The sequence below is a fragment of the Chamaea fasciata genome, unplaced genomic scaffold, assembly GCF_029207755.1.
Source record: "Chamaea fasciata isolate MVZ Bird 193981 ecotype frontalis unplaced genomic scaffold, bChaFas1.0.hap1 SCAF_12, whole genome shotgun sequence".
In the NCBI taxonomy this organism is placed as follows: domain Eukaryota; kingdom Metazoa; phylum Chordata; class Aves; order Passeriformes; family Sylviidae; genus Chamaea; species Chamaea fasciata.
In genome coordinates this window covers 20,822,229-20,839,329 of record NW_027094097.1, presented here as the reverse complement: position 1 = coordinate 20,839,329, position 17,101 = coordinate 20,822,229, and the positions used below count along the sequence as shown (strand labels likewise).

Below are 17,101 nucleotides of genomic sequence, written 5' to 3'. Positions count from 1 at the left end.
TGGGAAGGAAGGGCCGAGCAGGTCAGCACCGGCAGGATGGAGACAAGAGCACCTGAACCAAATCATCTGCATATTCAACAGGGCCAAAAACCTGCTGATTTCTGCCTGCACACAGCTATGCAGTCGTGTTCCACGGAGGGAATGGGCTACCTGAAAGCATAACAGCACATTCTCCTGCGGGGAGGAAGAAATTCCTTTCTAGCAGGTCAGCTTTGGATAGGGCAGTTCTGGGGGATACAGTCATGCAGGCAGAGCAGCAAGAGAGGAGACCAAACACTGTGGCCTTACTGGGAACAAAAGCAAACCTGAAAAGCAAAAGAAGGAACACAGCAATCCCTAAAAAAGGGAGATGACAAAGAGAATTTAAAGCGCCAGTAAAGCAGCAAGGAAGAATCATCAACTGATTACAGCAATCACCTCCCCGAAAGTGATGGAAACACAGACAGGTTGTGCCTGTTGACTGTGGGCTTCAAAGGCATTTTCCTCCTGGAGAAACCTTGCAATTCTTTAGGGGAATGGTCTCTCGCCTTTTGACCCTTCTGGAATTTCCTCCCTACATGTCCACACCTAATTGGCTGAATGCCAGGACCCTCCCAAAATAGGAGACTAGATAAGACCCCTGGATTTCTTTGTTCTCTCTCTTTCGGCCCCTGGACCCCTTTGAGGAATAAACGACTTGGAATAATCTGGGGGTAAGAGCCTCTTTTGAAATCTTTTGTCCTGTCCCTTTGGAGATATTCCTCCAAAGCCTCTCCAGAGCTAGCCCTGGGGAGGGGGGCCGGGCCTGCGGGGGGAATATTTCAAAACATGACCAGCACTGACTCACAGTGTGGTTTCAGTATTAAAAGCCAACCTTGGCTCTCCAGGGGTTCTTGCTGCCTGTGCAGGCAAGCTGGGCTGCTGGGCATTCCCGCTTGCAGCCAGCAGGCCAAGTTCTGCTCTCTGGGATACACAGACACAGCAAACATGCATTTTCAACACATAGATATCAACCCCTGAGCACCAAAATGCTCTCAAAAAGTCTAAACCAGATGATTTTGAGTCCTTCCTGTCTCTTCCCACCAGCCCACTCTTGGCACAAGCCTCATTTAAGAAAATGTTTCCCTGACTGAAATTCAAATGGTCTCAGTTTTCCCCTTTAGAGTCCAACACGACTGCTGACGTTTTTCAACTTTTTCCCTCTCAGCTCTCTTGGGAAACTGCAAAACAGGAGCACATGGCTTTGGATGTTCTGTGGTTCTCCGAGGGGAAAGCAGAGCACCATGCTGCTTTTGGAAAATCTGAGCAGAGCTGGATGAATCTTAGCAGGAGCCTGAAGTGGCACCTAAAGGCCTCCTACTGCTTCTGCTACATCAATCTGATTCCAGGGCTGTTTCAGAACATTTCCTGCCGTGCCAGTGCCACTAATGATAGTGATTCCAGCAGAAAGCGTAGACGACTCAGCCCCTGAGCTTTGACTGTGAGCTGCACAAAGGGAGCCAAACAGGCTCATTTCCCCAGGCAAATGTCAAGGGACTGTGGAACGAGCCCAGGGGAGGGGATCTGATGCTTCCCCAGCTCAGCCCGTGGTGGGGACCTCACCTGCGCCTTGCGGGAGAAGCCTGGCAGCACCAAGTCCACAGACTCTCCTGGCTTCAGGTCCATTGACAGCGGCTCCAGCCCAAACACGGGGGCCGTACGTTTGCGCCTCTGGGAATCACGTTTGGCCTTGGGGCTACTGTGGGCTGAGGTGCTCTGGCCCTCCTTCCCAGCTGGCCTGTTACATTCCACCTTCCAGAAGAGCTGATGGAAGTGGTGGCCCCCATCTGTTAGTCTGAACTGACGAGCACAGGGAAGGAGGCTAGAAGACCAACCAGAATGGAAAATAGTATGGGAGAAGCTATTGTCCTGGTCATCAGATTGCTCCCAATGAGGATTCTGAGCTGTTAATAGCTTGGAGACCGTCTTCATTTGCAGCTCTTAATGTGGACCGGGAACAGTGTCTGATAAGCTGCCCTTCTGATGTCGTTATTGCAAGGAGGAATATGTTTCTAATGGTAATGTAGCATTTTCCAGGCCAGGCTAACAGGATCTGGTGTTTTCCTCCAAAATGTGTGTGCTGGGGTGATTCATACTGTTACTGTATTTTGCATTAATCTGCACCCGAAACTGTTATTGAATCTTTGAGATCCTGCACCTGAGGCCCTTGTGTGCGGGGGTATGATTGCAGGCATTTTTAAAAGCCAGCGCGGAGGAAGTTTCTGGACGATCCCAGCAAGCTGCTAGAAATCATCTGTCTGCTCTAGGAGAGGAAACCAGGGGAGCAGGGGCTCTCTCGTTCATAGAAGCTTTGGTTTTGCACTGGTGGTCATTTGTAGAAACTTCATTTCGCAATCAGAAACTGTTTTGAAGTGAACTTTGCAAACTCTGCTGGCAACGGAAAAATGAGCAAGGTCCTGTGTAGAAGTGTACCTCACCTGGTAGGGTTTGCAGCCCCACAGTGGCAAGGAGGCTTCCATTTAAGGGAAGGATTTGGGTTCCATTCTTTGTTTCACTCATGAGGTAAAAACCAGAGGTTTTGATACCTTTTTTGGCCTTGTGCCAGGACGGACGCAGCCCTTGGATCTTTGAGACTGTGCCTCAAGCCCTGTTCCTATTTCTATTGGGCAGGATGCCAAGAATCCGGCCTGGATTGTTACATGCTTAAGAGAATAGACCAAGATCCTCAGGGCATTTTTGGGGTGTTGTAGCAAGTGCAAAGGTCCTCCTTGCACTCGGCACAGCTTTTTCTCTTTTTTCTGCATGGCTTCTTATTTTCACCTTAATTAAAACAGTTTTGCTTTTCAAACACCTCTGATCATGCTGCCTCGCTAATATTTTAGGCCATCCTGAGGCTGCCGGTCAAACCCAGAGGTGATGCACCTGAGAGGGCACCCTAACATTCTGGCCTCCCGCACAAGCATCAGTCCTGGGCAGGCAGGGCAGCAGCAGAGCCCACGAGCAGCGTGAGGAAGCGTTGGCAGCGGCACTGCAGGCCCCACACAAACCAGCAAGTTTCCATCTGCCTCTGGAACTGCTCTGCGGGCTCCTGCCTTCCCAGGGGGATTGTCACCCTCCCGTCTCTTTGTTCCCAGGGCCCCTGCTTGCCTGGCAGGTGCCATTTTGGAAGGGAAGGGTGCGATGCCATCTTCCCTTGGTCCCGCAGCCACACGGAGGGCCCGCCTCATCCAGGCGCCATTTTGGGAACCTTTTGTTCTGGGGGAGCCTGCGAGATCATTACTTGACCAAGTGAGGACATAGATGTGTTAGAACTGAAGGCAATTCAGTGGCAATTGAGCAACTGGTTTCTCTTTCAGTGGTTTTTGAGGGTACCTAGCAACGCTCAACTGGCCATCACATGTCTCTAAAGGTATCTCTGCCTTCAGGGAAGGAGTCAGGGTCTTTGAACACTGAAGAAGATCGTGCCTGAAGGACTACAGCAAAACTGCTCCTTGTTGAGACAGAAGGAGAGGTGGGAGTGGGAGATCTCCTACCTGAATTGGTATCCCAAGTTGAGCTCCGGGGCAAGTGGTTTGTCTGTGACAATTGTGGTGCCAGTGCCAAAAGCCAGGAGGGTGGAGGTGGTCCAAAGTCTGTTCCCAATGAACAGCTGGAGAGCATCAGCAAAAACCCCAGTGTCATCCAGGGTTGCTGTGACAGTCACATGAACATCACCCCTGGCGGGGATCACTCCTTCCCTGGGTTCAATAACATAGCAGTGAGGTTTACAAGCCTGTAAGACACGCATAATGTGCATTTAGGATGGAAACCATACACCCTGGTCTCTTATGGGGTGTAAGAAAAGGAGAAGACTAAAGAGGGGAGGATAAAAATCCTAAAGGCCTAATTTCCCTAAATTTAAGCTGCAGTATTGGGGAACAGCAGAGCTTACACAACCTGTATTTTCCCCTCCTTTAACAGACTCTCACCTAATTAACCCAGTTTTGCCCAACCCAAGGGACGCTTATCCTCAGGAGAGTGTTCCTTCCCCAGTCCTTCTCTGGAGTGTGTGCCAAGGAAAGCTGCTTTCTCTCTCCTGGCTTCTCACAAAGGCTCAGGGCCAGAGGAAGTCATGACGGCTCAAATCCCACTCCAGAAACCACACAGCTGGAGGACACTGCTGAGAGCCTGAAGAATATCTCCGCAAAACCAGTTGAGCAAAACCCCAACACCAAACTATCCTTTCCCAAGAGGCCATCAATGCTTTTCAACGTCCCCTAAAGGACCGAGGCCCTCACTTCCCACTGATCATCCGCTGTAGAGAGGTGCCCCAGGGCCTTCTGCTTTGGAAAAGTCACCTCTAAATGGTTATGGCAGAGCAGGAAAGAAGGAAGCAGAGGGAAAACTGGATGACATGTGCTCAGTGGGCATGGCCCACTCTTCCTAAGAACTCGTGTCCTCTGATTTCTCATGGGCTTCACAGATTGGCCAAGAGAGCTGGAAGCTGCCCAAAGGAGGGAGGAAAGGCCCCGCACCAGCACAGCTGTACAGACACAGCTCTGCAGGTCCAGCCCTGGAACGAGCACGTGAAGCCCATCCTTTACACACCAGGCCCACCCAGCCAAGGTGCATTGCTCCCTGAAGAGGTGGAAGGCAGAATTTCATTGTGTAGTTCGAGAAAGCTGTCCTGGAAAAATCCCTCACTTTAAGGTTACATTTATCCCCCAAACTGCAGGAAAAGCAGCAAGAGGAAAAATCATGCCCCTCCTCCTTGGCTCAGGAGGCTGTGGCTGGACTTTCCCACATGGCCTGATGCTTTATCCACAGACACAAACAAGTCCACAGGATCAGGTTTTAACCAGCTCCAAGTTCAACACACCCAGCATGGAGAAGAACAGACCTCAAGCCCCTCAGAGATCTCCCCCTCCAGCAGACATCCCACCCAGCCCCAGGCCCAGCCTACAAGCCCTTCCTGGCTGCAGCAGCCCTGCTCTCCCTGCCAGGGGAGCAGCCCCAGCTCCTCTGCCCTATGCAGCCTTCACATATTAAACAGCCATTCTCTGCAGCCGGTCCCCAAAGATGCTCTTCAAAGGCACAGAGACCACAGGCTGGGGGGGTGCACAACCCCCACACATGTCTTTGTGTGGACAGCCCAACTGGCCTGACCCACAGCAGGTGTGAAAATTGCCTCCCCACCAGCAGTCTGAGGACAGACCTCACACCCTCTTCTCTACCATGAACAGCAGTTTGGCACAAAGCAAATGTAGATGGCACAGGGAAAGCACAGGGAAACCCATGCTCTCCGAGGAGCAAAGGACCACAGGTTTCTCTTGATCTCAGAGCTCAAAAACCGTGACACACACAGCTAAAGACCTTCCATAAAATTATGGGAGAACTCGTCAACACAATCCAGACGAATTTCTGCTCCAACATCTCTGCACCTGATTTCACTGAGGAGTGCCCCAGCTAAAACCACTCCAGAGCCAGGTTCCTTTTGCCTCACCCAGATGGAATCTTGGAGTATCTCGCTTCCTCTCACACAGGCCGATGCATATAAAAACCACGTCATGGCAGCTTGTAATGTCAACCAGTCAATTTCCCTGGAAAACGGCCCCACAGATACTTACAATCTCTAGCCTGAAGTCTAAATCGACGAGACCTTCGTTGAAGAGGCCAAAAGCTTGTGAATTAGGCCTTAGCACTGGCATCCTGCCGAACTCTATCAGCCTTGGACTTATGTAGACTGCTGACAGCCGTCCAAGGCTCTGTAGTTCTGTTCTCTGTTACAGAAAGCAGGCAAGAAAGATTTAAAAAAAAAAAAAATCAAACCCAAACAGGGAAACCTAAAAAAGCTTAAACAGCTCAACCCAGCTCAAGTTATTTCTTTAGGGACAGCTACCATTCTCCAGCTGAATTCCTGGGATTTTGGGGGGAAAAAAATAAAGCTTATGTATTCACCTCCAAATTGAAAAGGATTAAGTAAAGAGAAACTTTCAAACTACAAATTATTGGTCCAAAGGTAGAAGCTTTGCAAGAAATCTCTAGTTAAGATCAGGCTGACAGTTAAACAACTGGTTCTTCGGGTGGGGAGAAACTCTTCTCTTTAGGTAAGCAATCTGATAGTTGAAAGCAAGTGCTCAGTCAAACTTCAGGCTCCCTGGCACAGCCTGCACTGCCTGTCCTCCCTGTTGACTGGTTTACATGCAGTGCCACAATGGCCCAGGTTCAGATGTTTGGTGCCATCCAGGGAATTTGGCATCATCATTTCCATGTTTTAATGTAAGCTTAAATCCTTGCAACTACTCTTCAGATGCCAGCTTTCCTTTCTTTTACAGAAAGCCCAAGGTTCCCAGAAATCTTCTGACATCCTCTTTTGTGCTGAGAGGTAACATTTTAAAAAAGATGTTTCCAAAGTTAAGAGCATTTTAAAGATTCATTAAAATGATCCTCAATTCCAGCTTAGATGAACTACCTTCTGGGTCAGACACTGACATTGCCACCTATAAGGCACGAGCTGTTTATGCCACCTGCCCCTGCTGTCCTTCTCCACAGCAGCCTGTGCCTCTTTTCCCCGGAAGAATCCCCGCACACTGTGCACCCTGCCAGGACCAGTTGCACGAAGGCACACACCTCCCCTTGCACTCACCAGTGGGTTTCTTGCATCCCCAAACACGCCGGTACAAACACTGGTGCAACACTTGCCCAATCTTTGGATTTCAACTGTAACTGGAATCTCTGCAGCGCTCCGAGGCTGGAGAATCCCACAGGGTCTGGGGCTGGAGTAGAGCACAGGAGAGTCCTCCTCGGGTTCCTAGAAGGGACAGAATCAAATCCAGCTTCAGAGGGACCTCTGAAGAAACTTCAAACTCCTTAACATCCATCCCAACAGCAACTTACACACATTTTTAAAAATCCCCAGGACAAAGGTAAAAGGCACAAACAAGATCCAAGAATTGTAGGCTTAGCATTCTCAGGGGGTTCTGCAAGGAGGCTGCCAGCACAAGCACTGGTGTCTGTGGATGCAGCAGCTTTTCACAACCCTCGAAGATCTCCCACAAGAAAACACCCTGAAGACTAGAACGTAAGCCCTTTCCTCAAGAGATTAAACTGCATCCTAAAGCTAACATTCAGGTAGGATCCTGTTCTCAGCAGATCTTTAAGACTGAATAGAAACCGGCAAGGTCTTATCCAAACCCTCTTCCCCCCTAATAATCTCCACAGTAATATTTCAGAGGAGGAGGTGGATGCGATGCCAAACCTGGGGAATAAGCCCGTAGCAGCCAGGAAGGTGGGTGTTATTCCAAATGAAGAACTTCCTCACGAACGGCGCCTTCAGGTCGCACTCATGGAACCCCCAGTTTTGGGGGTACACTTGCAGCTCAGGAACGAAACATCTGGGCAAAGAGATGACCCCAAGGGAATCAGAGATACTGAGAGAATGGAGAACGTTTACCCCCAAAGATTGTGAAATGGAGCACAACACCTTTGTCACTGTCAAATACACATTTAACAGCCCTACGGTGAAAAATTGCCTTCAAAGTCTTCCCACTCAAACATGTCTTGTCGAGGAGGGGCAAAACCTGAGAGGCAGCACCCAGAGGCTGCCAAGTGCCCCAGGCAGAGCACTTGGTCCCACAGCTGCCTCAGCCCCTCCTTCGCCCAAGAAGGTTTGCAAGAACTCCTGGAACAGTCCCAGTGATCCATGAGCTCTGGGGGAGCCTTCCCAACAGGGATCAGTGCTCAGTAAGGCTCCAGGAACACACGACTCTAGTGTCTCAGTAAAAAGGACTCCCTTCTCTCCCATGGTGCTGTTACCCTGCCTGAGAACTCAGCTGTTTGCCCCAGCCTTGGAGGGCATGAGACATCACCTGCCCCACAGAGTGGGAGATCACTCCCTCCCAGTTCCTACAACTCCCCTGGTCCTTCACTCCACAGGTCCAAACACTGACTGTCCCCAATGGCACTTGCTTTTCAAACATGGCAGCCCAGGCACTGACGAGATGGCTCTGCCTGGGAGTGGGAACAGCACCAGGGAATTGCATCCCTCTTGTCATTAAACTGACACCTAGAGCAGCACAGCAGGATGGAATTCTGCTGGAGCAAGAACAACTTTTGCTTTAAGCCTGAGAACATCAAAGCTCAAAACAGGAAGCAGAGAGAAGGGGAAAAAATAGAGCTGACCTGCCACATCAAGGACTGATTTCCCCTCTGAAGATCCTGCCCTCACCTCTCTTGCTGTGAGCCACTTCCCCACTGTCACGTGCCCTCGTTAACAGAACCAGACCCTGACCCTCAGCAGACTGCTTGGTGTGCCCCAAGCCAACGTGGCCTGGTTGCAACCCAGCACAACTCCACCTCTTGCAGGAAGAAGGCGAGGAGGCCCTTGGGAAATTTGCTTCACCTCAAGCACCAGGTCAATAAATGATATCATTCCTGGTCCCTTTAGAAAACGACCCAGGACCACGCTGGGCTGTCAGCAGGGCTGCTTTTCACCACAGGCTGCTTTTCAAGCACTGCTGTTCTCATGTCCAGCTGGGCAGAACATGAGGTCATTAAACAACACGTCTCCTTGGGAGCTGCAGCCAGCACGTCCTGTGCAAGGCAGTGCACTGGGGGAGGCCAGGGAAGTGCTGGTACCTGGCCTTGATGATCAGTGATGCCACTCCCTTGCCAAACCACTCCAGGTCCACCAGCAATTTCCGGTTGTATTCCGTCACAGTGTTGGAACACAGGGTCACCTGGTGGAAGAGAAGAGCAGTAAATTCTTCTTTACAAAAGCTCATGACTCACGTGTGATGTCCTCCAGTTTTTGTGGTAAGAAAAGGGAGGATTTTGCCTTAATTCTTCTGCCGCTCCACGTGTAGAGCACAGTCTCTAAGAGTGACAAAAGCCTTCTGGCAAATACCAGATTTGTTAAGCACACCTTGCTATCAGGGCATAGGTCAGCTAAATTAAAACATTAGACTAAAGCTCTGTGCAGCACTGTGTTCAAATCAAGGGGCAAATTTTCATCTGACTACAATGACATAAATGCAGTGGAAATCTGCTGACTTGAACAGAATGAGTTCAGCTTTACAGCAGGAAGCTGAAGACAAAGCGTGGGCCAGCAGGTGCTGGGCAGTTCATGGCCGCAGAGTTTTTTGCCTTCACTGGAGATCCCTGCAGTGAACACAAATCATTCTACTCCCCAGGACAGGAGAAATGAGACCAAGAAGAAAAGCAAACTGCTTTATATAATGACATCTGTCTAACAGCCACCTTTGGTCCTCGTCCGTCCTCTGCCCACTTGCAATCAAAGACATTGCTCTCAAAAACACCAAAATGCCTTCAGTACTTGACCATTATGGGACATGATTTCAGCTTGTGATTTTGGAAACAAATCAGTGCTCCTTCAGGAACGTCCCGAGTAACCCAGCTCACAGAGGCCCCACGCCAGTGCAGATCCTCGCTCACACGATGATCAGAGCTGGCATCAGAGCTAAAGCCCTCCCACACTCCCGTGAAGCTTCAGACCCGCTGCTGAAGTGTGTGTGGCTGGACTCTTCCCATACCTCGATATCCTGGTGTTCCTGGGATTGGAGGGTCCTTTCGCTGGGGTTCAGTGTAAACTCCCTTGGCTTCACAGAAAAATGAATTCCCTCCCTCCAGGAGGGCTCACTGTCGCTGAGTATTTGCTCAAAGCTGCTAACAGCAGGCTGAGTGCCATCGTCCGACACCCGCGAGGTGTTAGTGAGGCGACAGGTCTTGGTGTAGGGAAAGCCTAGGAAAAGGACACAAATATCCATTTAGGCACCAGTTATGTCGTGACTCCTGGTGGGAATACCCTGGTAGCATGAAAGCGTGATTGGAGTTTAGCTCTTTATTATCTGAACTACAGATTACTGAGAAGCTGCAAGAGGAATTAGTCGTCACTTAGTTCCCTTTAACACTGATTCCAGACTGCAGCCTTGAAAATGCCTGCTCTTAGCCCTGCTCAACACTGCAAGCTTCTCTCTTTCTGATGGGGAGAAGCTCCCTCACCTGCCCCAAACCAGCACCAGTTATTTCTCCCTGATGACTGTGCACCCAGACCAAGCATTTCCTCTGAAAATTCAAACTGTAAAATTCCCTGTTAAGTCTGCCAACACTCCTACCCTTTTCAAGATACATAAAGAGTGAGTCGCCATTGAGAAGAAGCTACAGCAGAAGAAAGTGAGGATGAAATCAGGAACTAGAACGTGATGCAAAGCACCCTAATGCAGTTTCTCTCTGCAGAATTCTTAAGGCGTCTTTTGGTTTGGGCCAAACAGACTGGGCATGTGACAGCTCAGAGCCCACTCAGCTGGAGGCAAACCCGAGCCTTGACCCAACAAGCGGGGACATCGCACCCATACTACTCACTGTGATTGCTGCCTGCAAGGGTTTACCCCACCTTAACTCTGAGATTTGCTTTCCATATTGGAAAGCCAGAGATAGTGCCACGCATGGTGGGGATGTCCTGCAGAGCCCGGACACCAGCCACAACCCGCTCTGCAGTGGACTGGCTGGCCAGCTCTGTGGGGAGGAGACTTCTCCCCAGGCCTGCTCACCAAGAGTCATTTGAACACAGGTGGGGGAAAAAAACAACTGCAGGCGCAGCCCAGAGCTTCTCTGTGCCCATCAACAGTAATCACTGCCGGCTCCAGCAGTGACTCCAGCAGGGAGGCAAGAGAAGCACAAAAGGGACAAACACAGATGTCAAAACCTCAAATGAGACTGAGGTCACCACATGCAGACAACAGTCAACAACAGTTAAAAAGAAGCAAAGATACAACAGCTGCCTTCAGCTGAAGAGACCTTAGGAATGCGTTTCTACCTGTTGCCTTTCTTGTTTCATTTATTCAAAAGGCAACTTAACAAGTGCCTCAGTGGTGATGCAGGGTGGCGAAGAAGCAGATCAGGAGAGGCAATTAGTTTTCTTAAAACGTTCAACAACTTCATTGTTATGAGTTTAGGTTTCGTAGTGAATTTTGGCCTCAGTCTGGGAAGGGAAATACAGGGGGTTTGGGGTGGTCTCGGCTGTGCGGGTGGGCTTTTCCATCCGGGGCTCTTTGGGAGCTGTGCCGTGATGCCGCGGGCGGTTGTGAAGTCGGAGCCGAGGTTTGCAGGGGGCAGACCTTTCCGTCCTTCCGCCGGGGCTCGGGAAGGTCGGCAGCGTGCTGCTGCGGGACGTCGTGCGCTTGACGCCGGGCTCAGCACCGTGATCGAACCTGCCCGCCGTCCCCGCTTCTGCCTGCTCCCGATTGCCAGTGCCCACATCTCCTGCTGCCCGTAGTTTGCAAAAGCAGCGATTTCCTCCTTCCCTCCCTGCCCGTGCCGGCTGGGAGGGAAATCACTGCCCTGCCAGAGCCCACCGCTCCTCCAGCCTGTGATCATAACCACACCAAAGGGGAAAACAGGACTCGGCGGGTTGGAAACTTCTGGCATTGCGTTGTTGTCTGTGCTGTCCGGATATACTCTAGTAACGAACTGCTATTCCTTTTCCATATTTTTGCCTGGAAGCCCTGTAATTTCAAAGGTATAGTAATTTGGAGAGAGGAGGGTCATCATTCCATTCCGTGAAGATTGCCACCTTCCTTGGCAGAATCTGTCTTTTAAACCAGGACAGAGACACCAGAAAATACTTGCTCCTATTTGATCCCACAATGGCAAAATGCTACCTGAGGCACCTGCAGTTCACACCCTGAAGAGGCTGTTGTGGCAGAACATGAGCAGTGCTGGATGCTTTTACGTTCAAGTGCTCCATTTTGGAGCACACAGATCCCTCCCGCTGTGTCCCAGCGCAGGGAACACTCACCAAAGGAGATGTCACCGAAGTCGAGCTCATCGGTGTCGAAGTGTAAAGTCGGCCCGACGACACACCCCCTGCGATGACAGGGACACAGGAGGAAATGGCTGCGTTAAAGGGAATTGCAAAGCCTCCGGCTGTCGTGGCTTGGGGGCACAAAACCTGGTGTCAGGGGCATCGTGGGTTTCAAATCAACACACCACCATGTGCTCAGCACAGTGTCCATGTGCACAGGAGGCAGCTAAAGCCAAGAGGCCAGCAGCCCACAGCCACTGATGGGGCTTTGGACGCAGGGCAGGCAGGAAAAGCCCCCAAGTTGCCGGTGGTCCCATGGGGGACCCTGAACACCTACCCAGATGTGTCTCCGTGCCTCAGTTTCCCCATCTGTAATGGGATGGACATAAAGGTGTCCCCATAAACTTCTGTAACCAGCCTTTCCAGCCACAGGTTCCCTGCTTTGCTACTTGGCTGTAACTGGTCTTCCCATGGAGGAGCTTTCTCAGGAGATTTTGACCCACACAATCATTACAGACAGAGTTTTGAGACATGAAGCCAGGGGAGCCCCAAACATCCTCCAAAAAGAGCATTAACAGTTCTACACAGTGGACAGATGAATCCTAGAGGAAAGGACCAGCTTGTCACTAGTGCACCAGCTGGCACAGCCAGGAGCAATAGCTTAAACAACCAAACATGGGTGTCCTGAATCTACCACACCTCCTCCCCTGGCCTTGAACTCAGCAGACAGGCACTAAAAGTCACCAACATCCACTGAAGGCAGCACTTGAAGCTGCCCAACACGAGTTTATTTCATGGTTGACGCCAATCAATGCGCACCCTGCCTTTTGGTTAAAAGTCAAGGACCAGTGAACTGTGTCTTCTACTGTGTTCACAGGACTGCCCCTGGCTCCGCTCTACACATCTCAACAAGAGACACCTTCTCTTGCTCAAGGAGAAAGCTGCTTATGGAATAACATCCCACGCATGACCAGTTTGGGGGAGGGACAGAGGAGAATCAATTATTTGATGGTGAAAGGTTCCCTCTTGATTTCCAAAATAAAAATAGCAGCACTTTTTCTCCAAAAGCAAAGCCAGTGTAGTTGTTTCTCTACTATGGGCAGACCTAGTCAACACTGTTCTCCTGCTAAGTAATAAGTTTCATGTTCTTTTTAATCCATCTCCCTTATCTTATTGGTATAATCAACTGCAGATTGCTTTCATTTCTTTATTGCCCTGATCCAGTGCCTCCCAACAGCAGCAGCCTAGCTCCAAAGCTCCAGAGCAGCCAGCATCAGCTTTCCTGCTTACACTACGTTATCCTACCAGCACACGCCTCAGGCTAGCAGGGACAAGCCCTCATGCTGCTGTGGTCCTGAGGACTGAGCTCTGCCTCCCCCATCATCACCCCTTCTCCCTTCTGCAGGGCCAGGATTATGGGATGAAGCCCATGTCCTTGGGACGGTTCCTGCTGCACAGTTCCCTGTCTCCCACATCAGCCTTTTCCTGGCTGTGGAAAGGAGGTAGCAGAGCACTCTGCACAGGAGCTCGGAGCACAGCCTGCCTCCATGCATGGCCATGAGAGGTGAGCTGAGGCTGCTGCTGCCCGTTTGGGATGGATTATTAACAGAAGTTTTTCAAAACACTGCTGCTGGTGGAGAATCACCCAGGCTGGCCCATCTCCAAAGCCCTGGGGGCCTTGCTGGGTGCTCAGGGGGGACATCCCAGAGCAGCTACTGCCCAAAGCTGATCCATGCCACTGCCTGCCATGGCCCAAGGCAGAGGGACATCCCTGCAGGGAGGAGTCATTCCAGCTCCCGGGTACCACACAGGGCAGCAGGCACCCCCACACTAAGGCAATGCCAAGATCAGAGCAGAGATTAAGACCTCAGGAAACATCTTTTTTCTCTGCCCGACCCCAAAATGAGGTAGGTGGGGGATGTCCCAGAGACAGCTACAGATGTGCCCACCCAGAGTAAGCTCCCAGAGTCCTTACTCGATGGTCAGGATCACAGGCGTAGGAGATCCAGCCACACGGAACTGGAATGGTTCCTCAAACCGCCCCAACACGGCGGCATCCAAGGAGATCTGAATAGTCTGGATCCCACCTGGTGCAATGAGGCCCTCCTCGGGTACAAACTTGAAGCAGCAGCCCACTTCCGTGTTTGAAGGGATATAGGTGAAGGGAGCATCAAGAACTCCTTTGTTCATCAGTTTCACCTGCAGCAGCAAGAAAACAAAATGCAAGTACACGTGAAATCTTCCCTTCTTGGGAGTCATTTTCTAATGGCGCAATTAACACCCAGAAAAGGCAGAAGATGCTTTGTGCTGCTGGACGGCAGAAGTCAAAAAAATACAACAGGACAAGTTCTGCCTTTGGGTTTTCATGCGAAGCTCACATAACTCCACATAACTGGAGTCACCCTGGGGTTATCCCATGGACACAGAGCAGTCCACCTCTGGTCAGTAGCACCAAGCTCATTCAGACCTGGCCCTGAGAGCAACGTGGGGTGATTGCAGCTGCGTAGTGAATCACCACAGAGCTGCTGCTGCCCCAGTCAGCACAGCTCCAGCAGTACCGTATCTACGCATTTACCTTTTCCCATACCGTGAAAACAATACACTGAGAAGGAGGCATCAACATCAAAATGTACAGACAGCGCCATCTTTTGGTAAGAAAACTCAACGTGTCTTTCCCTTCCACAACCAAACTTCTGAAAGTGTCTGGCATGATGTAGTGCCTCGTTTTCTGCCTCTTTCAGTTGCTCTCTCTTTTTTTTTGCAAACTTGACCCCCAACAGGGGGGAGGCAAATAGGTAGAAAAATATTTTGCTTTATTCCCAGGAACACTTTTCTCTTTGTAGAGCCAGAGATGCACCAAGCCTGAAGTGTGGTGAGGGATTGGACAGCAAGGGAAAGAATCCTCAAGCCCTTTGCAAGGGCCTGCACTGAGCCAGGAGGCTGGATGGCTTTCCTGTGACTTCCAGGAATGAGCAGGAGACACTTGACTAAAAATTGTTTGCGGTGGACTGAAGCTCAAATGTAGCCAGCTTGTCCCAGCTGCTTCTGAACAGCCCAGTACAAAGGTGCCTTGTGTCTGGTGCTGCCACAAAAGCCTCTGAACAGCTTTTTGACCCAGCGTTGGGTCAAAAGGGGTTGTTTTGCAGGAAGCCTCCCAGCTGATCCCTATGGAAGGCTGCCCAAAAGAAGGGACTGGGGCTTCATGAACAACAGACACATTTTTCTGGAACACCCCCTTCCCCCCCGCGCCCAGATTTGACCAGTGCATCAGCTATTCCCTGCTCACAACTGCCCAGGTTGCCAGGAATTCCACAGGTCCACCAGGCTTGCTGCTGCCTCAGGAGCCATCAGGATCCATCCCAACCCCTGGTGCTCACCTCATGGGTGTGGGCGGTTTTGACAAAAACTTCCCCAAGGTTCAGGGTATCACAGCTGAGTTCAACCAAGGGTCTGCGGCCTTCCCCTCTGAGGTGCAGGGCCAGCCTGCTCTCACGGCCTGGGGAGAGATGTCCATTTCAGTACAATAATTCCCTCTGTTCTACTGGATTTTCCAGGCTGCCTCAATGCTAGACCCTGATTCTGAGCTGCATGCAACCAGCTCTTGATGCTGCAGCAGAAGATATGGACCCTTCTCTTCCCTCAGGAGATATCCCCTGGGGCTGACTTGCAATTTCTAACCCATTCCTTGGGCTGGTTTCCAATTTTAGCCACCAGTTTGCTGAGTTTAAAACATCTCTGGTGTCCTGTAGCAACAGGCCAAGGAGTGACAGGTATAAATTGAAAGAAAGGAAATTTAGGTTAGATATTGAGAAGAATTTTTTTACTGTGAGGTGGTGAGACGCTGGAGTAGGTTCCCCAGGGGAGTTGTGGAGGTTCCAGCCCTGAAAGTGTTCAAAGCCAGGCTGGATGGGGCTTGGAGCTACCTGGTCTAGTGGGAGGTGTCCCTGCCCATGGCAGGGGCCTTGGCACTAGACAGTCTTTGAGGTCCGTTCCATCCTTAACATACTATGACTCTAGGGTTTCCTCCCCATGCACTTAGAGGAGCTTTGAAATCCATTCATTGAAGGCACAAAGCTCACGAAGACTTTGGCAATTGCTACCTGGCAAACTGCCAGGCAACAACTGCCAAACCACCTGGCCCAGCAGCACAGGACTGCTGTCCTCCACTTCTGACACTCGGCACTGTGTTCTGTTTGCACAGACTGAGAGCTGCAAGGTGACAATTCCCACACAGGGAGAGAAGCAGGTGCTGGCCAAGGGTGGTCCTTCTACCAACACCCTGGGCTCAGCGGGGCTCCGCCCCTGCTGGCCTGGTGGTGTCTGGAGGTGATCCAGGCTCAGGGAGCACATTTCTAACTCAGCTGCGACTGCCTGATGGTGGATCCATGTCAAATGGACCCATCCTGGAGGCCAGTGGTCTAGAGGGGCTTAGTGCTTGTTCACTAAAGCTGTTCTGCTCTGCAGCTCCTTGGCCTTTGAGGAAATGCTGGCAAAGCCGTGCCATGAAAACATCTCCCTGCACTGCCTGGGTTGTTCTGGGATCAGCAATCCAGACACAGGTGTTCCGAGCCCTGGCCTTGCATGGGAGACTCCCTGGAAGCTGCAGGGACACTGGGGATGTGCCAGCACTGCCCTGCTGACCAGGAACTCTTCCCAGCAGTTACATGGGAGCCCAGTGGGCTCAGGCTTGCTCCATGGCTTCACTGTGGGTGAGAGAAGCAGGGGAAAGGAGCTGTACCTGAGATGTCACAGTAGGCCACACTCTGATACTCCAGTGCTTCCAGGGGTTTAAAGGTCACCTTGATTTCAGCCGAACAACGTGGCCCAATCTCTCCCTCCTGAAACAGAAAGAGACAGAAAAAGATTTATCTTCAAACTTCACACTTCTTGTTTTCAACCACTCCTCTAAGCCTTTCTTCAGAGCATCAGTGATGAGCGAACAACATAAGGAGCCCAAGGAAACACTCTAAACCCAGCTCAACACACCACTGGGCGCTCTCAATGCTCAGCTGATCAGCCCCCACTCTCCACAATGTTCCTGCTGCTCTGACACAAGCTCCTGGTCACATCATGCTGCAGTCAGCTACAGTGGTACCTAACTGCCATTGTGCACTGGTGGCTCTTGGCCTTAGACGGGCCATAGGAGTAACCAAGAACACGATCCCCTTCCTTGGAAAGAAAAATATTAGTTTAACCTTTTTTCAAAGAAAGCAGAGGTTGGGATTATTCTAGGATTTACTCCAGGATGAGAAGGGATTTTGCACTGTGCAGACACCAGGCATTCATCATCTCTCACAATGCCAATACTCAGAATCAGGGCTC

At 50.9% G+C, this 17,101-nt stretch overlaps 1 protein-coding gene across 1 annotated transcript in view; it reads right to left on the bottom strand.

Moving 5' to 3' along the window:
• The window catches only part of LOC136296103 (hydrocephalus-inducing protein homolog), a 195,479-nt gene that overhangs the window by 139,431 nt on the left and 38,947 nt on the right, over window positions 1–17,101 (bottom strand). Inside the window, 9 exon segments of the mRNA XM_066194927.1 lie at window positions 5,586–5,738; window positions 6,605–6,769; window positions 7,217–7,352; window positions 8,596–8,696; window positions 9,510–9,718; window positions 11,774–11,841; window positions 13,755–13,978; window positions 15,157–15,275; window positions 16,518–16,617. Coding sequence (XP_066051024.1) covers window positions 5,586–5,738; window positions 6,605–6,769; window positions 7,217–7,352; window positions 8,596–8,696; window positions 9,510–9,718; window positions 11,774–11,841; window positions 13,755–13,978; window positions 15,157–15,275; window positions 16,518–16,617 — 1,275 coding nt within the window.